Raw genomic sequence first — 26782 nt, 5'->3', positions numbered from 1 at the left:
ATCCTCTTGTAGAGAAGCAGGAGTCTCATGAAACAAGAAACTCAGCAGGCTCGAGGCCACTTATACTGAGGTTGTGTAGTACAATGGGAGCAAAAGATGACTTTGGTGGTGCAGTTGCTTCGCAGGAGACTTGGGTATAGCAGCTGTACAAGCTCTGCAAGAGCTGTTGGGGGGGGAGGCTGTTCTCTAGAACCTAGAGTCTAGATTCTTAGCAAAAATGAATACTGTTATTTTGAAGTTAATATGAAAGAAAAGAAACAGATTTGCAGCAAAAATCACTAGATTGATTATTATATCTGACTTAACAGTAAAAAGATCTGCTAGTGACAACCATTTATAAATCAGAATGATCAGAACTTTGTGGACGCTCTACATACATCACAGCCCAAACTTATCTAACATGGAAAACCACCCGCAATAACCACTCCAAGCACGGTGAGTGGTAGTCAGTCAGTTTATGGACCAGTATGCTCTGAAAGGAGGAATGGAAGCCAGGGCTAAAATGAGAGGAGGCCGGGTGCTCAGCATGCATGAGACCCTGGGCTCATCCCTGGCACTGAGTGAAAGACAAAAATGAGGAGGATGGGGTAAAAGGGGAATCCCTGACACAGGGCTTTAAAAAGTCAGATAGTGAGGAAACTGAAGAAAAATGCCAGGGAACAGAGTTTGATGCTGCTCTGCTTTCGTCTACTCAGAATGGACAAAAGCCACTCTAGTTTTACTGTATGGCCTCACACTCGCCAAACACCATTCCAGGCTTACACCTGCATAAAGCTAGCAATAAAAGCGCACAGGCTGAGTGTAGAACTGAGATGAAAAACTACAGCCAGCACAACTCAAATCAAACCATTTTTCAGGACTAAAATTCTGAGACTATATAAAAAGTAAAATAGAATAAGGAAATTTTCAGCAAGGCTAAAGAAATGGTTGTATATCCCATATCCCATTACCCTTTCCAACTTCAGTTTGTCCTGCCCCTAAATTGTGAGAAATCAGTCAATGCTAATGTCGTATCACTAGACAGTAAAGGTAGCTGAGTAATATAACTTTAGTATAACAAGCCTGTAGCTAAATGATAATACACACACACACACACACACACCTCCAAACATGCACATAACATAAATAAGATATTATATGAAAACTTTATTCTTACCATACTTGGTTGGGAAAAGATTACTCCCCGTTAAATGCTAACAAATGAAATTTAAAAACAGGTAAAAAGTTTTTATAGAATATCTTGGTACAACTGTATATATTAAAAATTAAAGATGAGGTTGGAAAGATGGTTCAGCAGTTGTTAAGATCCCATACTAGTTTGGTCTCCAGCAACTCACAATTGCATGTAACTCCAGCTCCAGGAAGATCAATACCCACTTCCAGCCTCTACAGGCACTACAGTCATGTGCACAACCCCCCCCACACACACACACATAATTAAAAATAAAAATACAATCTTCAAAAACATAAGAGGTAGAAGTTGGGGGAGCTGGCAAGATGGCGCAGCAGGTAAAGGTACTTGCCAAGACCAATGGCCAGAATTTCATTCCTGGAGTCCATATGGTAAATGAGAATCAACTCCTACAAGCTGTGACTGACCTACATGCACATGGCCACACACAGTCTATGTAAAAAGTATTTGTAACTCTTTTTTTCAAGTTAGGGAGCTGGGCCTGCAGCTCAGAGATATAGCATATAATCTCCAAAACAGAAGGAAGGAGACGAACACAGGGAGAATGAAGGAGGGTTACAAGAGCTAAAATTTCATTTGGTGGCAAGACAGTATTACCATGTCATTTTACTTTCAAAGTGCAAAAGTAAATTACTATGTACATTATGTTTAGGGAGAGAATACAAATCTGCTTAACTTGAAGAAACCAAAGATTTTTTCAATTCTCTAACTGAGTTTAAGAAGCATAGACAGTTACTACTTACATGCATTAACTCACCTGCATAAGCAACAATCCAACTATAAATGCACTGCCTTGACAGTAACCAACCTCACGATCCACCAAGGAGTATGCCTAAAAAGTAAACCATGGTGTTCAAAATACTTCAATATGTACATTGTACCTTCCCTTCTCCAAAACCTAAAATTGGTGAGACAGTTAAAAGTCCATTTATTTGTTTAGAAAAGCTCTTGCTTACTTGTTGTAGATGTTATTCTATAAATGTTTAAAAAGCAAAAGGTTTATTACATAAAACTTGACAATTTTCCAAGAACAAAGTGGCAGCTCCTAAGGACAAAGAAAATTTACTGACAGGTAACTGATAGAGACAAACATAGTGCAGGTAGGATAAACAACAAAATTCAAATAACTTTAGAAATTGGTATCTTGCAGAGGTAGATGGGAGAAAAAGAAACTATGAAAACGCAATATTAAAAATGCAACAATAAATGTTAAAGGGCTGAGCACACTTAACAAATGGGGGCATTACCAAAGATCATGAAGCTGCTATAGAATGAATGATCCACTCTCATAAAGAACCCTGCAGTGGTCACTGAGAGTAGATTATTGTCAAGTAATGCTAAATAATGTGATGAATTTTCTAATTAGTTCTCCAAACTACTGACAATGAAGCATGAGAACCATGAACCTGATTATTATGACGGGAATTTATACTTCACTATGGAATCATGTGATTTCAACCTCTGACAAATTAATTTCACTTCAAAAAAATGAATGAGCTTACCTTCATTACATTAAATAAGACCTCCTGTCCAAGACTATCTTTTTCCTTAAAAAAATTGTGTTCTGGGTAAGTTCTAGCAATGTCTCTTCGAATCAATTTTTCACAAGGTGAAGTCATCTTCAGAAGTTCTGAATACTGGTCCTTAATTGGCATACTCTGTGCATCACATAAAAGTTGCCAAACTATTGCTCTGAAGTGGTGGGGGTATCCCTTTACGAACCAGCTCCTAAAAGTAAAAGGAGAACAAAACTTTCAAATGTTGCATACCTTACTATCCAAGCATTCTGGGGAGGGGAGTGTTTAAAAAAATGGAAAAATGTATCAAATTTATAATTTATAAAGCTTGTTTATTAATAAACTGTGAAATTCTTTAAAGAAGTAGCTGGAGAGATGGCTTAGCGGTTAAGAGCACTGGCTGTTCTTCCAGAGGACCTGAGTTTAATTCCCAACACCTACATGGCAGCTCACAACAACAGGCCTCTTCTGGCCTACAGGCAGAACAATGAATTACATAATAAATAAACATTTTGTTTGTTTGTTTGTTTGTTTGTTTCAAGACAGGGTTTCTCTGTGTTGTTACAGCCCTGGCTGTCCTGAAACTCACTTTGTAGACCAGGCTATCCTCAAACTATAAATAAATAAATCTTAAAAAAAAAAAAAGAAAGAAAGAAGAAGGAAGGAAGGAAGGAAGGAAGGAAGGAAGGAAGGAAGGAAGGAAAGAAAGAAAGAAAGAAAGAAAGAAAGAAAGAAAGAAAGTTCTAAGCCGCCACATGTCTCTTATCTTCTCAAACCGACATCCCTCAAAAGCCAATCATGGACCAGGTAATGCAGTTTGTTGAGCCAAGTCCGCAGTTCGTTAAGGACTTAATTCCACTGGTTAAAAGATGCACCAAACTCAATAGAGAAGAATTCCAGAAGACTGCCATGGCCACAGCCATAGGATTTGCTATCATGGGATTCATTGGCTTCTTTATGAAATTGATTCATATTCCTATTAATAACATAACTGTGGGTGGCTGATTGCTCTCTCTTCATGGGAACTAGTGAGCAAATGAGGATGTGAGAAGCTCATGAAGTAAAAAGTAGCTTGGATACTTTGTGGGTTTTGTTTTTGGTTTTGGTTTTTTTTTTTTTTTTTTTTTTTTTTTTTCCTTCCTTTCCCTAAGAGGTTTTCTATTTCTAAATTAAAATAATTTCAAAATAAACATTTTTTCCATGACAAAAAAAAGAAGGAAGGAAGGAAGGGAGGGAGGGAGGAAGGAAGGAAGGAAGGAAAGAAGGAAGGCTTTAAAGAAGTCTAAGAGATGGCCCTGGATAAACTGTCATTTCACTGAGAATGTGGCCTTTAAGGTCTTAAAGGCCTGACATACCACATCACTATACCCACAATATTCAAAGGACTGCTAAAGGGAAAAGGCAAAATACTAATACAGAATGTCAAGATTTCATTAACAAAATGGGAGTTTAATTTCTAAAAATAATTTTTAACTGAGAATTTCTAAGTTTTCAGGACAACCCACAAACTAAAACTTCAATCAGGCATAGATGATGAAGACATAAAAAGCCAACCTGTTCATAACATAACTCAGAAATTACAAGAATCCTGTGTTTTCCTAACGCTCTACTAATCCATGCCTGATACTCTGGGGTTGACAAAAAGAATGTGGCAAACAGTACAAATACCTTCACTTGCTTTTCTTTCTTCTTGCGCACATCATCCCATTCATTTACAATTCTTCCCCAAAGAATCCAAGAGTCTTCTTCCAGGTGACTGAGGTTGCTGGAGGCTGAGGAACTTGACACAAGAGAGGAGCCACTGTTTCTTCTTGACCCATTTACAGATCTTAAAGACTTGCTATCAGTCTCTATCAGTCTAAAACAGAATTAAAATTGTTTAAGGCACCATCTCACATGGTACTAGATGAAGTGGGGATTGCACTTAAAGCTTCACTACAATAACTAGTCTTCAAGACATGGGTTGGTTGGTTGGTTGGTTGGTTGGTTGGTTGGTTGGTTGGTTGGTTGGTTTTTCTAAATAGGGTTTCTCTGTTTAGCTATGGCTATCCTGGAAATCACTCTGTAGACCAGGCATCTCACTCTTGATTACATTAAAGGCAGACGCCACCATGCTGGCTTTCAGATACAGTTTTAACAATTTTTGTTGGCTGAAATCATCAACTGTGTACTTTTTCACTATTCATAGCAGTTTCAAAACCTGAATTAGGAAGGTGCATTTTAGTTCTATCAGCCCCATTATAATTTGTATTCAATTCCACTGAAAATAAAAAGAATCCAGTAAGAAGGCTAAGAGGATAAAGGTGCTTGCTGCCAAGCCTGACAACCTGAGCTCAATCCCCAGTGCACAAATGGAAGGAGAAAACTGACTCCATGTGTTCTCCTGATTCCACACCTGCTGCTTTCACACACACACACACACACACACACACACACACACACACACACACGTATATAGATACACACACACAACATAAACACACATGTATATAGATACACACATATACACACACAAAACAGACATACACATACATATACACACACATAACCACACAGACACACACACATATATAAATACACACACACACACACTATAGAGAGAGACACATATATATACACATATACACACACATATATACACACTCAGAGCATACACACTTATACATATATACATACATATGTATATATGTACATGTACACACACACACAAAATACTTTTTTAAAAACAAAATCTACATTTTTGTCCTCTACCACCAGTCCTTGGCAAGAGGTGAGTCTGGGCCCAATCCGGGCCCCTTACACCCTCCCCCGGGAACTCCCTGGGTTGGCCCCTGGATCCCCCTGCTCCTGTGTCCTGTCCCCATCGAGAGCACTGTTGGAGTTCTGATACACCCCCACCCACCTCCACCATGAGCCTGCCCTCCCCCTACCCTGAGCCCTACCCAGCCCACTGTCCCACTGCTCTGGTTGAGCACTGGGACAGAGGGTGGAGCCAACAGTACATACAACTTCAGGGGACTTCTGGGAGCAGCTCTGAACACAGGAGACCCTCTCTGACCCCCAGCGCCAGTCCGGGGCCCCTCCCAGAGATCCGCCTATCTCTGAGGGACCACTCTGAGTTCCAGCTGAGATCCTGCTGGCAGGATCCTTGACCCCCATCACAGGGCCTCTGCTAAAGAAGCCTCAGCTGGAGAGTGCCAGGCCCAGGATAGATCTGCCTATAGGCACAAGGAACATCCAGAGTCCTGGCCTGCATTATCTTTGACCCCCCCCCATCGCCAGTCTTCTACTGGAGCCTGATCGCTGACCCCCATCCCCGGACCCCTGCCTGTGGAGAGACCTCCTAGAGAGTTTGGACCACCCAGAGGTACAGATATCAACCTCTGACCCACATAAGACCACCGGGGAACTACCATAGAGAGAGGGAGAGACCCCCACCAACACCTACTGGAAGAAGCTATGGAAAGATGGCAATACAAGAAAAAACCTCACAACAGAAAGACAACCATGACACCACCAGAATCTAGGGAATCTACACCAACTAGACCGGAACACAACAACAAAGCAGAGGAAGCAGAAGGGAATGACTTAAAAGTTATCATCATAAAAATGATAGAGGCCCTCAAAGAAGATGTGAGAAAATCCCTTAAAGAAATGGAAGAAAAAACAAAAAAGTTGAAGACATAAAAAATTTCTTGAGGAAAGTAAAGAAAGTACAGAAAGCCAAGAAAAAACAATTAAGCAGGTGAAGGAAACGGTTCAAGACTTGAAAACTGAAATAGAGAAAATAAAGGCAACACAAACCGAAGGAATGCTGGAAATAGAAAAACTGGGCAAAAAAATCGGGAACTACAGATGCAAGCATAACCAATAGAATTCAAGAGATGGAAGAGAGAATCTCAGGCACGGAAGATAAACTAGAAGAAATAGATTCATCGACCAAAGAAAATCATAAATCCAACAAATCGTAAATACAAAACATCCAGAAAATGTGGGACACTGTGAAAAGGCAAAACCTAAGAATAATAGGCATAGACGAAGGTGAGGAAGCCCGGCTCAAAGGTGCCGAAAACATATTCAACAAAATCATCGAGGAAAACTCCCAATCTGAAGAAGGACATGCCCATGAAAGTACAAGAAACATACAGAACACCAAATAGGCTGGACCAAAGAAAAAGACCCCTCGACATATAATAATCAAAACACCTAGCATACAGAATAAAGAAAGAATATTAAGAGCAGCAAAGGAAAAAGGACAGGTAACATATAAAGGCAGACCTATCAAAATTACACCTGACTTCTCAAGGCCAGAACCCTCAAGGCCAGAAGGTCCTGGATAGATGTTCTACAAGTACTAAGAGAACACGGATGCAACCCAGCAAAACTCTCAATCACTATAGATGGAGAAAACAAGATATTTAATGACAAAACCAGATTTTCCCAATACGTATCTACAAATCCAGCCCTACAGAAAGTATTGGAAGGAAAACTCCAACCCAAGGAAGTTAACTACGCCCACAAAGACAAAGCAACAGATAATCTAACTACACCAGAAACCAAGAGTAAAGCAAGACAAATATATTCATAATACCACTGCCAACAACAAACCTAAAACAAACAAGCATTAACAATCAATGGTCCTTACTCACCCTCAACATTAATGGTCTTAACTCACCTATAAAAAGACTCAGGCTAACAGAATGGATACGAAGACAGAATCCATCCTTCTGCTACATACAAGACACACATCTAAGCTTCAAAGATAGACATTACCTCAGGGTAAAGGGTTGGGAAAATTTATTCCAATCAAATAGAACCAAGAAGCAAGCAGGTATGGCTATGCTAATATCTAACAAGTTAGACTTCAAACCAAAATTAATCAAGAGATGAAGACGGTCATTTCATATTCATCGCAGGAGAAATCCATCAACACAAAGTCTCAGTTCTGAACATCTATGCCCCAAATACAAAGGCACCCACATTCATAAAAGAAACGCTACTAAAACTCAAAGCTCACATAAAACCTCACACACTTATAGTGGGAGACTTCAACACACCACTCTCAACACTAGACAGGACCACCAATCAGAAACTCAACAAAGAAACAAAAGAACTAACAAGTTATGTCTCAACTGGGTTTAACAGACATCTATAGAACATTCCATCCAAACACAAAAGAATATACCTTCTTCTCTGCTCCACATGGAACCTTCCCTAATATCGACCACATACTAGGTGGCATAACAAACCTCAACAGATACAAGATAATTGGAATAGTCTCCAGTATCATATCAGACCACCATGTTTTAAAATTGGAATTCAACAAAACAAATCGCAGAAAACCTGCAAACTCATGGAAACTGAACAGTGTGAAATTGCACCACACCATAGTCAAAGAAGAAATAAAGAAATTAAGGACTTTCTAATATTCAACGAGAATGAGAACACAACATACCCGAACTTATGGGACACCTTGAAAGCAGTGCTACGAGGGAAGTTCATTGCACTAAGTGCCCATATGAAGAAAACAGAGGATAGTCACATAAGAGAATTAACAGCACAACTGACAGCCTTAGAACAAAAAGAAGCAAACTCACCCCGGAGGAGTAGATGCCAGGAAATAATCAACTTGAGGGCTGAAATCAACAAAATAGAAACCAGGAAAACAATACCAAAAAAAAAAAAAAAAAAAAAAAAAAAAATCAATGCAACAAAGAGTTGGGTTTTTGAGATAATCAACAAAATAGGCAAACCTTTATCCAAACTAACGAAAAAGCAGAGAGAGAACATGCAAATTAACAAAATCAAAAACGAAAAGGGGAACATAACAACGGACACAGAGGAAATCCAGACAATTTTCAGGTCATACTTTGAAAACCTGTATTCCACAAAATTTGAAAATTCAAAGGAAATAGACAAATTTCTGGATAACTATCACTTACCAAAATTAAAAGAACAGACATACAACTTAAATACACCTATAACATGCAATAAAATAGAAGCAGTCATCGAAAGCCTTCCAAACAAAAAAAGCCCAGGGCCAGATGGCTTTAATGCAGAATTCTACAAGACATTCAAGGAAGAACTAATACCAATACTCCTCAAATTGTTCCACAAAATAGAAACAGAAGGTTCATTGCAAAACTCTTTTACGAGGCCACAATAACCTTGGTACCCAAGCCTCACAAAGACAAAACTACAGACCAATATCCCTGATGAACATCGATGCAAAAATACTCAATAAAATACTGGCAAACTGAATTCAAGAATACATCAGAGAAATCATCTACCATGACCAAGTAGGCTTCATCCCTGGATTGCAGGGATGGTTTAACATATGAAAATCTATCAACGTGATCCACCATATAAACAAACTGAAAAAGAAAAACCATATGATCATCTCCCTAGATGCTGAAAAAGCCTTCAACAAAATTCAACGCCCTTTCATGAGGTCTTGGAGAGGTCAGGAATAACAGGAACATACCTAAACATAGTAACAGCAATATACTGCAAACCAACTGCCAACATCAAACTGAGTGGAGAGAAGCTTAAGGCAATTCCTCTAAAATCAGGAACAAGACAAGGCTGCCCTCTCTCTCCATATCTCTTCAATATCATACTAGTAGTTCTAGCTAAAGCTATAAGACAACAAAAGGAGATCAAGGAGGAAAGGAAGAAGTCAAACTGTCTCTATTTGATAGTTTACATAAGCGACCCAATAAACTCTACCAGGGAACTCCTACAGCTGATAAACACCTTCAGCAAACTAGCAGGATACAAGATAAACTCAAAAAAATCAGTAGCCCTACTTTATTCAGATGACAAAGAGGCGGAGAAAAAAATCAGAGAAACATCACCCTTTATAATAGCCACAAGCGACATAAAGTATCTTGGGGTAACACTTACCAAACAAGTGAAAGACCTATATAATAACTTTGTGGCTCTAGAGAAAGAAATCAAAGAAGATACCAGAAAATGGAAGATCTCCCATGCTCTTGGATAGGTAGGATAAACATAGTAAAAATGGCAATCTTGCCAAAAGCAATCTACAGATTCAATGCAATCCCCATTAAAATCCCACCACAATCCTTCACTGACCTTGAAAGGATAATAATCAACTTTATATGGAAAAACAAAAGACCCAGGATAGCCAAAACAACCCTATACAATAAAAGAACTTCAGGAGGCATCACCATTCCTGACTTCAAGCTCTACTACAGAGCTATAGTTCTGAAAACAGCCTGGTATTGGCACAAAAATAGACAGGTAAACCAATGGAATTGAAAATCCTGATATTAACCCACACACCTATGAACACCTGATTTTCGACAAAACAGCTAAAATACAGTGGGGCGAGGAAAGCAACTTCAACAAATGGTGCTGGCACAATTTGATGATGGTGTGTAGAAGACTACAGATAGACCCATGTCTATTGCCATACAAAAAACTCAAGTCCAAATGTATCAAAGACCTCAACATAAATCCAGCCACACTGAACTTCTTAGAAGAGAAAGTAGGAGGTACCCTTGAACAAACTGGTATAAGAGACCACTTCCTGAACATAACCCCAGGAGCACAGACACTGATAGCAACAATTAATAAATGGGACCTCCTCAAACTTAGAAGCTTCTGTAAGGCAAAGGACACAGTCGACAAGACCAAATGGCAGCCCACAGACTGGGAAAAGATTTTCACCAATCCTATATCCGACAAAGAACTGATCTCTAAAATATATAAAGAACTCAAAAAACTAGTCAACAAAACACCAAATAACCCTATTAAAAACTGGGATACAGAACTGAAGAAAGAATTCTCAATAGGGGAAATCAAAAAGGCTGAAAGACACTTAATAAAGTGCTCAACATCCTAAGCTATCAGGGAAATGAAAATCAAAACAACTTTACTCCTGCCAGAATGGCTAAAATTAGAAACACCAATGACAACTCATACTGGAGAGAATGTGGAGAAAGGGGAACACTCCTCCACTGCTGGTGGGAGTGCAAACTCATGCAGCCATTTTGGAGATCGGTATGGCGGTTCCTCAGGAAAATGGGAATTAGTTTACCACAGGACCCGGCAATCCCCTCTTAGGCATATACCCAAATGATCCACATCCATGCAATAAAGACATCTGTTCACCTATGTTCATAGCAGCATTATTTGTAATACCAAGAACCTGGAAGCAACCTAGATGCCCCTCAATTGAAGAATGGATAAAGAAGATGTGGCACATCTACACAATGGAATACTACTCTGCAGAAAAAAAATAATGGAATCTTGAAATTCGCAGGCAAGTGGATGGCACTTGAAGAAACCATCCTGAATGAGATAACCCAGTCACAAAAAGAGGAACATAGTATGTACTCACTCATATATGGATTTTAGACCTAGAGCAAAGGATCACCAGCCTATAATTCATACCACCAGAGGAACTAGGATACAAGGTACATTCTAAGAGATTCATATAAAGTCTCTCACAGAAGGGGGAAGGGACAAGTCCCCCAGAGTACAGAGGAAGTGGAGGGGCGGTGAATGGAGAGAGAAGTAGGAGAAAGAGAGGGGGAGGAGAGGAAAACGTGTGACTAGGAAGATTGAGAGATTGAGTCAGGGTAGGAATAGAAGACAGGAAAAAGGGAGGGAAGAGGGAGAGAGAGGGAGAGGGAGAGAGAACATAAAAGAGGGATCCAATATTGGTTTGAAGAGAAAAGTGAACCTAAAGAAAGGTCTAGAGACCTACAAGACTGCTGCCAACTAACAATTTGAGCATCCGTGGAAAGGCTACCGTAAATGCCCTTCCTGGATAGTGAGATCAACAACTAACTTGTCCATGGAGCCCTTATCTAATACCTGTTGGAAACAGAAGCAAACACCCATACCTAAACACTGAGTTGAACTAGAATCCAGATGCAGACGGAGAGGACAAGACCAGGTTGCAGAAACACATAGAGACAGCTGACCTAAATGAACAAGGAGGAGCTAACGGGCCCCCAGACTGATAGCTGGGAATCCAGCATGGGACTAACTCAGACCCCCTGAACATGGGTCTCAGCCAGAAGGACTGAGCAGTCTAAGGAACCTCAGACAGTGGAACCAGGATATATCCCTGGTGCACAAAAGGACCCTGAGAACACATTCCCCATGGAGGGGAGATAGAGTCCTAGTCCCTACTTCAAATGACCTGACAGATCTACATGACCCCACCTGGATGGCATTGCCCTACATGTGGAATTAGGGTGGGGGGATGGGAGGGTGGTCAGGATGCATGTGAGGGAGAAGAGAGGGTAAAAGGGAGGAGGGAGGAAGAGGGAACTGGGATCAACATGTAAAATAATAAATTAGAAAAAAAAAAAAAAAAAAGAATCTAATGGAGCCCAGCACAATGTAGCATTTCAGAAAGGACCCAGCTGCTCAGGAGGCTAGGAAACTTAAAACTCTCTTAACCAAGAGTTTTAAGACCAGCGTGTGATGGGAGATGTCATTCTGCAAATATGTTTGTCTTATTGGTTAATGAATAAAGCACTGTTGGCCAATAGGAAAGCAAGATAGGCGGGACTAGGAGACTAGGAGGAAAGAGGAAGGAGTAGGGAGGAGATTCCATAGAGCAGAACGCCAGCAACTCTCTCCTCCGGTAAGATGATACCACGTGGAAATACTTAGATTAATAGAAATGTGTTGATTTTTAAGACAGGGCTAGCCGATAAGAAACACTAGTAACAGGCCAATAGCTTTATATCTTATACAGTGTCTCTGTGTGTTATTTGGGGCTGGTGCAGTAGTGGGACCAGACCAGCAGGAAAAAGCTACTCAAAACAAGTGTGGGCAACACAAATGAAAAAAACCTCATCTTGAAAACCAATCAAGGACCAATGAAATGGCTCAAAAGGTAAAGGTACTTGCTGATGTCCTGAGTTTAATTCCTGGGACTCACATGGTAGAAAGAGAGAATTAATTCCCACAAGTTGTTTTCTGGTCTCCACACATATTCCCCCTCCTCCAATAAATAAAAAAATAAAAATGTAAAGTGCTTTAAATTCAAATGAGGAAAATGGGGGTGGGGCTCCAAAGGAAAAAAAATATACATCTGTAAAAAATTCAACAGAATCTATAGATTTACTAATCCTTAAATCCTATCAAGTTTACACTGTGACCAGACCTAAAAGCTAATGATTAATCAAACCCTTCTTTTTTCCTGTTCTACACATGTAAACAAAGTATTTATATATAGAGATATAAGTAAGTTGTAGGATATTAATATAAGGTATGTTACTTTTGTTTATGATCTGAAACATTTTTTAATGATGCAAAGATGTGTTTGATTAAATAAAATTCATCTGTGGTCAGGAGGCTGGGTCAGCAACTAGCTGACAGGAAGTTATAGGGAGGAAGCAGGCAAAGAAAGTTTATAAAGAGGGCAAGAAAAAACAGGAGGACTTTTTGAGAAACTCTAGGAGGAGAGCTGCTTGTTATTCAGCCTCTAGGGGAAGCAGGATTCTACCTCAACCTTTGAATCTTGAGTTCCTTAGTGAAAAAAGAAATTTAAGTAAGTATCATTAGTAGCTTTGAAAGAGTTGGTGCCTGAGGGAACAGAATTCACTCAGGCTTCAGCTCTTGTGGCCTTGTCTTGTGGTGGAGCTGCAGCTGCTCTGAATAGGATGGCTGTAACATTAAAGGCTGAAGAGAAACAACATCCTACCAAAAGCAATCCCCAGATTCAAAGCAATCCCCATCAAAATTCCAACACACAATTCTTCACAGAAATTCAAAACACAATTTTCACAAATTACACAAATGGGAACAAGAAGTCAGCAGGTATAGCGATTTTAATATCTGACAAAATAAGACTTCAAAACTAAACCAATCAGAAGTGATAGGGAAGGGCACTACATTCTCAAAAGAAAACTACACCAAGAGAATATTGTAATTCTAAATATATATACACCAAATACAAGGGCATTCAAGTTCATAAAAGAAATACTACTACAGCTAAAATCACATATTAACATTGAGTAAACTTCAATATCCAATTCTCACCAATAGGTCATCCAGACATAAACTAAACAGAGATGATGGAGTTTAATAACATCATAAATTAAATATACTTAGCAGATTGTTACAAAACATTTCACCCCAATACCAAAGAATATGCTTTCTTCTCAGCAGCCCATGGGACATTCTCCAAAACTGAACACACACTTAGATACAAAGCAAGCCTCAACAGAAAAAAGAAAACTGAAATAACACCCTATATCCTACTGGACTACTGCAGACTAAAAATGGATAGCAAGAACAGAAAGTATGGGGCTGGAGAGATGGCTCAGTGATTAAGAGCACTGGCTGTTCTTCCAGAGGTCCTGAGTTCAAGTCCAGGCAACCACATGGTAGCTCACAACCATCCATAATGAGATCTGTGGCCCTCTTCTAGCCTGAAGCCATACGTGCAGGCAGAACACTATACATAATAAATAAATCTTTAAAAAAAAAAAAAAAAAGTATACAAACTCATGGAAACTGCCCTACTCACTACTGAAAAATGGATCAAGGCAGAGATCAAAAACGAAATTTAAAATGTTCAAAAACTGAATAAAAATGAAAACACAACATACACAATACTATGTAGGGATGTAATCAAGACAGTCCTAAGAGACAAGCTTCATAACACGAACTGCCTTCCTTAAAAAAAAAAAAAAAAAAAAAAAAAAAAAGGAAAGATCTAACATTAGCAATCTAGTAGCAACTTAGAAAACTCTACAACAGAAAGAAGAAATAACACCCAAAGAATAGACAGCAAAGAATAGTCAAACTCAGAGCTGAAATCGTCCAATTAAAAACAAATAAACTGACTTTAAAACTCTGAACTCCACCAAATTGCAAAATCTACAAGAAATGGATAATTTTCTCCATATAGACAACCTACCAACATTAAATCAAGAACAGATATCCAATTTAAACAAATTTATAACCCCTAGTGAGATAGAAGCAGTCATTTAAATTCTATCAACCAAAAAAAAAAAGCCCAGATGGTTTCAGTGCAGAATTTTACCAAACTTTCAAAGAAGAATTAACCCCAATATTCCTCAAATTATTGCATAAAGGGAAACAGAAGAAATGTTGCCCAATTCTTTTTATGATACCTAAATCACATAAAGAAAATTACAGATCAATTTCCCTTAAGAACATAGATGCAAAATTCTCAATAAAGTACTGGCAAACTAAATCTAAGAACATATATATTTAAAAGATCATTTACGATTATCAAGTAGGCTTCATCACAGACATGCAGAGATGACTAAATACATATAAATCAGTAAATGAAATCCACCACATAAACGGACTAAAAGGCCTCCGACAAAAATCCAACATTCCTTCATGGCAAAAGCCCTGGAAAGAGTGTGGATACAAATGACATAACACAATAAAGGCAATCAACTTAAATGAAGAGAAACTCAAAGTATTTGCACTAAAATCAGGAACAAGATAAGGCTGTCCGTTCTCTCCATGCCTCTGCAAGAAAGTACTTGGAAGTCTTAGCTAGAGCAATTAGTCAACTGAAGAGCATAAATAGGAAAAGAAAAAGTCAAAGCATCTTTATTGGACAATGATATGATTTGATATGCAAGTGATCCTAAAAACTACCAGTTTCAGCAAACTAGCAGAATACAAAATGAACACACAAAAAATCAGAAGCATTCCCATATACAAATAACAGACTAAGAAAGAAATCAGGAAAACAGTACCCTCACAACAACCTCAAAAAATAAATACATAAATATCCTTGCAATAACTCTAACTATGCATGTGGAAGCCTTTTATAATGAAAACATTTAAGACATTAGAGAAGTCAAAGAAGATATCATATGATGGCCAGATCTCCAACATTCATTGACCAGCAAAATTAATATAGTGAAAATGGCCACCCTCCCAAAAACAATCTACAGATTGAATGCAATCCCCATCAAAACCCCAACACAATTCTTCACAGAAATTGAAAACACAATTTTCACAACTGATCAACAGAATCAAACTGAAGACCCAGACATAAGTCCGCACACCTATGGACACCCAATTCTTGACAAAGAAGCAAGAAATTCACACTGAAGACATAGCATCTTCATCAAATGGTGCTGGTCAAACTAGATGGCTGTATAGTTAGTTACCTACACAAAAATCTACTCCAAATAGAACCAGGATATATAGTTATAGAGAGACAGTTGAGGGGGAATGTAAACAAAGAATTACATGTGGATCAATTAGTGGAATAAAGGAGGAAATGTTAAGGAAGGACACTAACATTAAGGGCCATTTGAAGAGTCATATAGAAACCTTTAGATGCTACTCAAAAGAAATTTACTTATCTATTTATTTATTGGTTAGTATGGAAATCTAAATGAAGTGTCCCAACTAAATATCCTCTGACACCAAATCAAACTACCAGTGCCAGGAACGGGTTACATTTAGTTGAGTCACTACTCCATGAGACTAGTGGCCTGCCTGCATAAAATGCTAGTGCAGTAGTAGCACAAACATTGTGGACATAACCACTATTGGATTGGATTAAAGACTCACTCCCTGAGATGGAACCCATGCCCGACACTGTTTGGGTGGCCAAGAACCTATTACTAGATAAGCCATGAGCCTATAGGAAAGCCAAACACTATTGTTCTGCTAAAGTAGCATAGCAAAATGATTCCTAACAACATTCTGCTATACACACAGATAAGTGTCTCACTCATATCGTGGTTTAATAAGAATTAGGAAAAACAGGCTGAATAGATGTTTATTCAGGGAGAAATAACTTACAACAGAGACAGATGAACACCAACAGGTTCTGGTCCCAGGGATGCCTCCAGATGCTCTCTGCCCGTCCTACAAGCAAGAGAGCACTACAGGCCCCTTCCCTAGACCTAGTTCCCTTAGGTCACGACTGTCCCTGTCCCCACCCCCAATGGGCGTGGTCAGTGCCACACTCAGCCATTATTAGAGAGGCTTTCTTTCTCTTGCAGTAGGTGGGAACTAATACAGAGTCCTACAACTGGACAGTGTGCAAAGACTGAGAGACACTGGAACACTCAGTCCTAAATGGGACATCTGCATCGAACCCCTCTGCTCAGGGCTCAGAGACTGAGGAAGAGGAGGCAGAAAGACTGTAAGAACACAGGGGAGGAAGACACCGAGGAAACAAGGTCTTCTAGACTCAAAAGGTGTGGTGCACATGTCAACTCAGAGACCGTGGCAGCACAGAGTCTACAATTGTCCAAGTCAGATAAGGTCCCAGTGCTGAGAGGGCAGGGTGAACACATCTACAATCCCTAACATAGAAGCTATCTCCAACTGACAACCACTTGCAAAGGAAAAATGAGTTTTCTACGATGGAGTCACTGGGTACATAAACCACACTTAAGGGCAGGGCCCACAATCAGCAGTAGACAGCCAATTCAGAACTAACTTATGGTGTTTTTACGGATTTTTGTTTTTAAACTGGTCTTTTACTTGGGTATTATGGTTTCCAATTTTGTGTTATTGTAGGTTTTATTTCTGTATCTGTGTTTCTTGTGCTTTTTAGTTTTTGCTGTTATTTATTCTGGTTTGTTTCTTCTTTTTTACTTGCCTTTTTGTTCCTTAAACTAAGAGGGAAAACATTCGGAATGTAAATAGAGACCTGTCTTTTGTCACTGTAAGCTTTCCAAAATGTGTTTAAAATGTGAACTACTTAGTGAAAGATTATTTTGGTACCCTTTATAAAGAGAAGAGATGTAAGCATTTATCTGCTTTCTCAAGTTTCTGGTATATTCTAGAAATTTTTGGAATAATCTTTAAAACTCTAAAATCAAAAATTAAAAAGTGAAAGAAGTCCTTCTATCTGAGATTTGAAACATTTGTCTTTTCAGTCATCAGTAGTTGTTCAAAGTGAACCAGAGGTATTACGTGGTATCCTGGTGACAGCTGCATCATGACAGCATAGTACAACATATTACGAATCTGTGATGATGGTATGTTACAAAACAAACAATCATATCGTCCCTGATGCACTGTCACCTTCCCTGGCTGTCCCTTCCGCGTGGGTCTGTAGTAGCAGGCACAGACCGTGGCACGAGCCCACGAGCCCGGGCACGGGCTCCGGCGGAGGGATCTGCGGAGGAAGAGAGCGCTTCTGCGGCAGCACAAGAAGGGCGGCTGCAGGGTGATGTGCCAACCGATGTGAAGACGGACACTGTGTCCACGGTGGCTGGCCCGGGAGGGAGCTGAGTGGGCCTCGGCCCCCTGTGCATCCTGCCAGGGCCAGGCCAGAGGCGCCCACCTCCTCTTCTGCAGCTGATCCACAACCAACGAGGCTGCCTCAGCCCCTGCCTCGTCCGCCAGGGCCTACCACGACAGCCTCCCAGCATGGCTCTTAAGAGAATCCACAAGGAACTGAACGACCTGGCGCAGGATCCCCCAGCCCAGTGTTCAGCGGGCCCCGTCGGGGAAGACATGTTCCACTGGCAAGCTACAATCATGGGGCCCAATGACAGTCCCTACCAGGGCGGGGCCTTTTTCTTGACAATTGACTTCCCAACAGAGTATCCCTTCAAACCGCCCAAGGTTGAATTTACAACAAGAATTTATCATCCAAATGTTAACAGTAACGGCAGCATTTGTCTTGATATTCTTCGCTCACAGTGGTCTCCAGCACTAACCATCTCCAAAGTGCTTCTGTCCATCAGTTCTCTGCTGTGTGACCCCAATCCAGATGACCCCCTAGTGCCTGAGATCGCTCAGATCTACAAAACAGACAGGGACAAGTACAACAGAACAGCTCGGGAATGGACGCAGAAGTATGCCATGTGACCAAAGAGATTATTGGCTATCCTCTACAAATAAAGCTAGGGGAACTCTGAAAGTCCTTCTGACTCCCATCTGACTGCTGTGAGCCCACACCGCACCCGTTTCATCCCTTCCTGGCGCACCTTTGTTCACCTGATCCGGTACAGCTGCAAGTTGTCCGCACCAGAAATACTGTACTGTCCTAGCACAGGAGTGCTCTCGAGGCATAACCAAGATGTGAGATTAAAAGTTTTCCTAACTGACTTAAATGTAACCAGTGTGAAGGGGTGGTGGGTGCCCTACACTGCTTAGAAGGGAGAAAGCCCCACAAATCTGCTGGAGTTTGTGAGATTGCTTTTAAGTGGAAGCCATTTAAATTTTTAAAGTTATGAAAAGTTAGGTGACCATGAAAGTGTCTGTACTCATTTTATTCCATAACACCTAGAACTTAGATGAGCATTAGAGCCAACCAGATTAAACCCAACCCACCTGTACTTTAAGGTCTAACTGGTTAAGAAAAATAGATTGATGCTATTAGTCCATAAAGTGTGACTGGCTTTGTTCCCAAATCCTTTATACCTCCCTGACTCTTCAACCGCCTTTCTCTCCACATTCTTTAGTTTATTTGTGATTTCTCAGCACATACTTCACTAATAGCTCTTATTTTTCTTATGTTAACTGTTTAACCCATTTGGATATAAGAGTAAAAACTCCATTTGATGAAAAATAACATGTATAAAAGACCCAATGATTCCTCTGGGGCTTGTACATTCAATAATGATTAATCTGTGTAATAAACCAACTGTTCCAGCCATTATTTTTGTGTGAACAGGTTTTATTGCTTGAAGAACCTTGTTTGGCTGAAATTAGTAGATTTTTCACTCAGCCTTATTCATTTAAATTTGTCACATTTTTCAAATATGAAAGGATTTCAGTTTATAGTTTAAAAGATACCTTAAAAGCAATTTTAGCCAGGCATTGTAGCACACACCTTTAATCACAGCACTCTGAAGACAGAAACAAGTATATCTCTTTGAGTTCAAGGCCAGCCTGGTGGTCTACAGAGTGTATCCCAGGACACAGAGATATACCCTGTCTCCAAAAAAAGAGGGGGGGGAGGTTATTAAATATGATAGAGAAATAAACTTAAAGGGCTATGAAATAATATACAACCTCCCAGGAATAAAACTTAAATAAGAAACTTTCTTTATGAAACTAAGCTGTATTATACCAAAACCTTGTGAAACTCTTTGGTACACATATAAAACAAAAAAACATTACTATTACTGAGTTAAAGAGTACCTTTAACCAAACTTAGAAAACACCATCATACAGCAAGTCATTTACATAATGCACTTTTACAGGATGTTAATCCAATTTCAAATTGTGTGTGTATACAGCGTGTGTGTGTGTGTGTGTGTGTGTGTGTATTTTCCCTCATCCATACTCTAGTAAAACAATATTTGAAACATGTCAACTGTGTTTGTCTGAAACCAGTCTTCAGCCATGTAGATGTTCTCTAGACAACAGATTCTTTAAAATGAATCTTTACTCATGAAGCATAATTTGATGCACGTTCATTAAGTACCTGATTAGACAGCTTACATATTTATTGGATACTCTGAACAGCTGTAAATTAGTCCGTAATTTAACCATATAATTAAATAGATCCAACATACTGTTTCATAGTTAAATAATTTGTTTTCTCTTAATGTGACCAATAAAAGGTTTGGGCAGGAAGCTTGTTAGCATTGATCTAACAGCCTTAGGACAGCCTCCAAAAGAAAAGCATTGCTTGGTTTGGGGTTTTTTGTTTTTGTTTTTGTTTGGTGTGTGAGAGTGTAGGGAGGACAGCTCCACATGCTTTAACTGCCTCTACAGACCTTCCAGTGGGACAGGAAGGACAACTAAAAGAAACAACAATAATCCTCACTTACTAACAGACATACAAATGCATGTATACATGCACAAGTATCTTTTTAACCAAAGTTTTTCAAGTAAGTTTAATTTTAAATAAAATTTATAAATAAAAAAGTATTTTGTACACCCCCACATTGTTTTAAACCAGTTATTTTTACATGCATAAGAGTCACAAATATATCAAGATTCCAGTTTTGCAAAACACACCTATAATTCCAGCACTTGGAAAGCTAACATGGGAGGATGACAAGATCAAGACCAGCTTGAACTATGTAATTAGACTGTCTCAATGCCCTTCCACAAAGAAAGTGTGAAGAAAAAAATTATAGATCTAATGTGGTATATATTTGTAATGCTAAAACATCGGAGGCAGGAACAGAAAGATCACTAGACGTTCACAGCCAGCCTGGGCTGTATAGTAAGCTGCACAGTCAGGTCTATGTGTGAGACTGTTTCCAAAAAACAAAAACACACACAAAACAAAAAACCCCTAACTAAATCATATACTTTAAATATACAGAAAATACACACACACACACACACACACACACACACACACACGTAAAGCCTACAGCAGTGTAGTATCCTGGGCCTGCAAACTCATTTAGCTCTCATTGTAATACAAAGTTTACAGGATCTATTGTGGTAAATGTCATACACAAGCATACTATTGTTCTATATGCCTTTTTTGTTTAGATACACAAATACCACTGTCTTATAACTGACTACATTATTTATACAATATACAGGTTTAGAGCCAAGAAGCAACGGGTAAGTTGCTTCTAACTGGCAAGCACACTCTAATGCTCACATTTTAGAAAACCATTTAACAGTGCCTCTCCTAGATCTATGTCATTAAATAGACATGGCATTCAAGAAAAGCATTTACAAATGCCTTAATAAGTAGACTTATAAAAAAATATATAATTAAAATAAAGTATCTTTGAATGTGGTTAATAACTTGGAAGACCCCAAAACAGATGACCATGTTAATTTCAACATAATTAAGAAATTACAATAATGGTAGAAGACAAACTTAATGCTTGAAAGTCAACAATTTCCAGACCAGAGTCTGGGAACTGGGAAAATAGGATGCAACATCACTGATACAGTCTGTGGGCACTGAGAAGTTCCTCTAAAACTTACTCAGTTACTTTCAAACATCCTTGTGGGCAGTACCAACAGTTTGAAACACAGCCTAAAGTTCAGAGGGGAAAAAAGGTAAAGAATACAGAAATTTGGCAACTATGAACAGATGACATTAAACACTATGAATACCAGATGAGATTTGGCTAACTGTTTTCCCGTGGTTATCAGAGCAAAACACAGCAGCAACCAGTCAGCATACAAACTAGTAATCTGCAAATTGCTAAGATAGTTTGCAAAGAACTAAGGCAGAAAAATGCTGTGCTAGGAAAACAGATGGGAAACTAACTATTCTGGCACTTAAAAGCAGAGAGTCTTATCGCAAAGTGAACAGTGTTTCCAGCATAAGATTCCAAGGTCTCTAATAATATCACACTAAAACAGGATATGAAACATGTTTGGAGAAAGAAAATAATTTGTCAATTAAACGGTTAGCAAATCAGTAAGATCTGGTTCTTTAAGTCTCTCTGGGCCTGCTATAACAAAATAATTGCATTAGGTATTTTATAAACAACAGATATTTATTCTTCACAATTCTGAAGTTGGGAAGTCCACACACTAAAATTCAAGTCTGACAAGGGCTGTTTCCCACTAACAGTGCCTTATATAACCATGTCACATGTGACAGACACTGCCAAAGGCTTCCTAAAGTCTCTTTTATAAAAGATATTAATTCCATCCATGAGAACAGAGCTTCCCAAAGGCTCGACGTATTATATTTCAGATTATAGAGTCCAACAAAGGAATTCTGTAGTCACAAACATTCAGACAATATGCCTGACTCATGCTTTCCTGTCAACACATACAAATTTCTCTCTGATCAGTAAAAAAAAAAAAAAAAAACAGAAAGCACAAGAGTTTAGCATAGAAAACATGACGTGTCAAAATGACAGCTCTGAAAACCCATTTCTTTCTTTGCTTTGTTTCTTTAGAACGACATCTCAAGTTCAAGATTCCTTTATACAAAGAACTGAAAATAAAGTAACCACCCTTAGTCAGACAGGAGGACTGACATCTGTAACCCAGCACTGGGGAGGCTGAGGCATAAATTATTACCATGAGTTTGAAACCAGCCTAGACTATGCAGCATGTTCTAGGAAATTCTGAGCTACAGTGTGAGACTCTAAATACTGCTTTCACAGAAAGAAAAAGAAAAGTAGAAAAACTCAGAAAAAACAAAACCAATTCAAATGAAATGCCATTTCCCTATAATATATATATGTGTGTGTGTGTGTGTGTGTGTGTGTGTGTGTGTGCGCATTGTTTGTAATTTATATAGGTGTATATGTGTGTACACACAAACACACACACACACACACACACACACACACACACACACACACGGCTCAAGTGGTTAAAAGCACTTGCTGCTCTTACAGAGGACAGGTTCAGGTCCAGCACACATGTTGGCTTACAGCCACAATTAACTCCAGTCCAGGAATTCCAACACCCTTTTAACCTCCACACCGATTGCACACACACTTAGTCAGGCACTCACACATAAAAGAAACCTTTTTTTTAAAGATAAATTTTTGACATAGACTTGAAAGTATCTATTTTGCTTGAAAGCTTTTCATTTGTTAGTGAATTTTGCTGGATATTTTATAGAGGATATCCTTGGGGAAACTGAGGTAATGCTGTTTTTACACATTTTCTTAAGTATTTAATGAACATTAGACCATCTAGACCAGACTGTACAACCAACGGAAATATAATGAAGCCACTTATACAACTTTAAATGTTCCAGGCAGTAGCTATGTTTTGAAAATTTAAAAAGTTACTAATTTTTATAATTTATTATTTTATTTATTTGGGTTTCTTTTTTTATTTTGAGATAGGGTCCCACTCTATAGCCTTAATTGGCCTGGTACTTGTAGTAATCCTTCTGCCTTCCAAGTGCTAGGTTTACAAGCATGAACTACCACACAGAACTACTTTATCCAATATAAAGAAAGTCATTTCAAAAGAAAAAATGTCATTTTAACATATAGTCATTATCTTAAAATTAATGTCACATTACTTTTTCAAAAACCTGGTATAGTTTACACTTACCAGCATGACTAAGGCATATCTCAAGTGCCCAGTAGCCATGGGGTTAGTGGCTAAAACATTCAATAGTACAGATCAAGTGTAGACACTTAAACTAAGGTATCAAAGATTCACAGTAATTTTATTTTAAAAACATAAACTATATTTAGTATAAAAATGCTTCTGTTTTATCACTGTAATATTGTTCCTTGAAGGAAATACTAAAAAGTAAACCAAGTAAAAGGAAATAAACATGGTTGCTATACCAAAATTTTAAACATTACAAATAGATAGTTCAAACTTTAAAACAGTAATATTTCCCCTTTGAACTAAAATGCATCATCACACTTGAAACTTACCTCCTTAAATTCATCTCTGCAATGTCTTTGTATTTTTATTATGAAAAAGAAAAACATTTTAACACAAACTAAAAAAGCTGTCCTATTTTAACTTAAGCCTATCAATTATTAACTTTCTTCAAACAAATCTTTGATATTACACTGAGCCATTTCTTCACATTTTGGAGGGATTGCCATGTACACTTGCTTTTTTAAAGAAATAGTTGTAATAAAACCATATAAAGGAAAATAATTTTCTATTGTCATGCTCCTTACATTTTCATTTTCCAAAAACACTGTCCCTATTTTCCATCTCATAAATCAGTTAAAGACACAGAGTAGCATCTCCATGTGGGGAAGGAATCATACAAGCTAAATAAGAATATCTACTGTGGTATATCACAGGCAGCAATTCTGTCAAGTACCTTCTACTTTTAGACTTGTAAAATACACTTCCTTACCAGATCAGACAAATGATAGATAGGGTAGAAAGGCAAAATCGGAGGAAGAAAGCTAAACCTTCAGGTATGACATTTTATTTCGGCTGTTGTTGTTTTTAATAAAATTAAATATATCTTTTGCTGGGCCTGGCATGGGCTTTGATAACTCAAAACCACCCTCAGTGCACATCTAATCTTTTCCAAGACCATTCCACCAATTAGGGATCAAGCATTGAAATATAAGAGCCTGTAGGACATTCTTGTTCAAACTATCACAGGAGACTAATATCTGGTTTCCAAACCTATTACAAAGCTGTAATAAATAAGGCAATACAGTATAATCTTAAGACCAAAAAGTAACATATGAACAGAATGAAATTGAGTGCAGATACAGACTCAAACATCTATAAACAACTAATATTTAACTAAAGTATCTGGGTAATTATGATCAGGCAAAGAAAGGATCTAGGATTTAGTCTCAGCACTGGGGAGACAGGCAGGGGGTTTCTGGGACTTGGAGGCCACCTTGATCCACATAGGGAGTTCCTTAACAGCCACAGAGCTACACAAAGAAACCCTGTCTCAAAAAAAAAAAAAAAAAAAAAAAAAAACCTTAAACTGTACATTTTAAATATATGTGTATCACATGAGTTACACATCAAAACAAAGCTATTCAAAATTATCCTTGTCACCCTTAAAGCTGTAGTATTTACCTGCTTTGCCAGGCACTAAAGACTATTGTCCCTTACATCCTTTTGTGGATGATGGTTCAAAGAGTCCTAGAGTTCATTCTGTAGACCAAGCTGGCCTCACACTGAGAGACCTCTGTCTCTGCCTTCTTGAGTGCTGGAATTACAACCATGTACCTACACCTAGGTCCAGAGAGTTCAAAGTTTAACAACAGAGTAAACAGGCACAAAAGATCCAGAGTCCTAGAAGAAGAAACAATTACTGTATCTCATACTCCTAATGAGAATTGGATACCTTGCTTTCTACAGGATTTCCCACTCTAAAATACAAATCGGACATTCATACTAGACTGAATTCTTTTATATTTTAACCAAAGGTAAGTACTTAGAAAGTCTGAAATAAAAAAGTAGGGATGGGAGCATAGGTCACTGGGGGGAGTGTCTAACTTAGCAAGGCCTGAGGGTTGAATCCCCAATAAATAAAAATGCTAGTTTGCCCTTAATAATTCATAAAATTCAAGGACGTAGAGACTGCTATACTAAGAGTGTTATTAGCTAAAGGTAAATCTTAGTCTTAGACTAACCTCCTCAAAGAAATGTTGGAAAGTGTCTGTTCAGTAATTCTGATAAACAAGGAGTCAAATATGCTCAGTAGAAATGAATATTTAAAATTGATGGTGGTTTGATTTATATGATAACCAACAAGAGAAAAGTCCAGCAATTTCACTCACCGATTTTGTTCCTCCAGCTTAGCCAGGAGTTCTAAGTCGTCTGGACTCAACTTTGATGGGGAAGAAGGTGACAGTGCCGGTGTTGACAGTGTGGTAGATGAGGATGTAGTGTGTAGGGAAGCAGACGGGCTTGCCACCTGACTGGCCATCTGACTGACTGTATGCGAGACTGTGCTCTTCATCCATGAGAGAGTAGAACTCAGCTTTTCTGCAACCTTGTCTGTAGCCACCTAACAACAGAATAAAAAGTGTATTTTAGTTGTATTACAATCATTGCCAGAAACTCAGTGATTCTACAAAATTTTACTCAAAACTCATTGAGGTGGTAAGGGTTAAACCTGTTTTTGCTACCATTATTCTACCACCCAGACTTTGAAACTTCCTTTCTTTTACCTTTCTCCTTTCTTTTTAAGGATCCATTCATTTCATTTTATGTGTTTACCTGCATATGTGTATATACACCACATATACACCTGATACCCACAGAAGCCAGAATGTGTCAGCTCCCCTGAAACTGGACTTATCCATGGTTGTGAGCTGCCATGCAAGTACTGGGAACCAAACTCGGGTTCTCCACAAGAACAGTAACTGCTTTGTATACCAGGCTACCCTCAAGCTGACAGACATCAGCCTGCCTCTGACTCCCAAATGCTGGGATTAAAGGTGTGTGGCACCACAGCCTGCTACAATGCTTCTTACGAAGAGCTTCTGGGCTGGCAAAAATAGCTCAGCAAGTAAACACAATGCACTTGCCATGTAAGCCTAGCACCTGAGTTTGAGCTTCAGAATTCACATAAAAGGTGAAAGGACAGAACAAACTCCACAGTTGTCCTTTGTCCTCCACACATGACTATGTGTGTAAATACACATACACAGTAATTTTTTTTAAAGTCTTGATTGTGACATAGGTAGCCATAAAGATTACAAGCCAAGCAGTACTTGTCTGATCTTTGAGAAAACCTCATCTTATATGACAGGGA

The 26782-nt window shown here is 38.7% G+C and overlaps 1 protein-coding gene across 1 annotated transcript; it reads left to right on the top strand.

Annotated features, from left to right (window-relative positions):
* The first annotated feature begins 17726 nt into the window (after positions 1-17726).
* Positions 17727-18773, top strand: LOC127232076 (ubiquitin-conjugating enzyme E2 D2B). The gene has a single exon (XM_051198029.1). It carries the CDS (start codon positions 18091-18093, stop codon positions 18532-18534), a length of 444 nt encoding a protein of 147 aa, XP_051053986.1. The 5' UTR covers positions 17727-18090; the 3' UTR covers positions 18535-18773.
* Positions 18774-26782: the final 8009 nt, after the last annotated feature.

This window comes from Phodopus roborovskii, unplaced genomic scaffold (genome assembly GCF_943737965.1).
Source record: "Phodopus roborovskii unplaced genomic scaffold, PHOROB, whole genome shotgun sequence".
NCBI classification, from domain to species: domain Eukaryota; kingdom Metazoa; phylum Chordata; class Mammalia; order Rodentia; family Cricetidae; genus Phodopus; species Phodopus roborovskii.
This window is presented reverse-complemented; position numbering and strand designations above follow the sequence as displayed.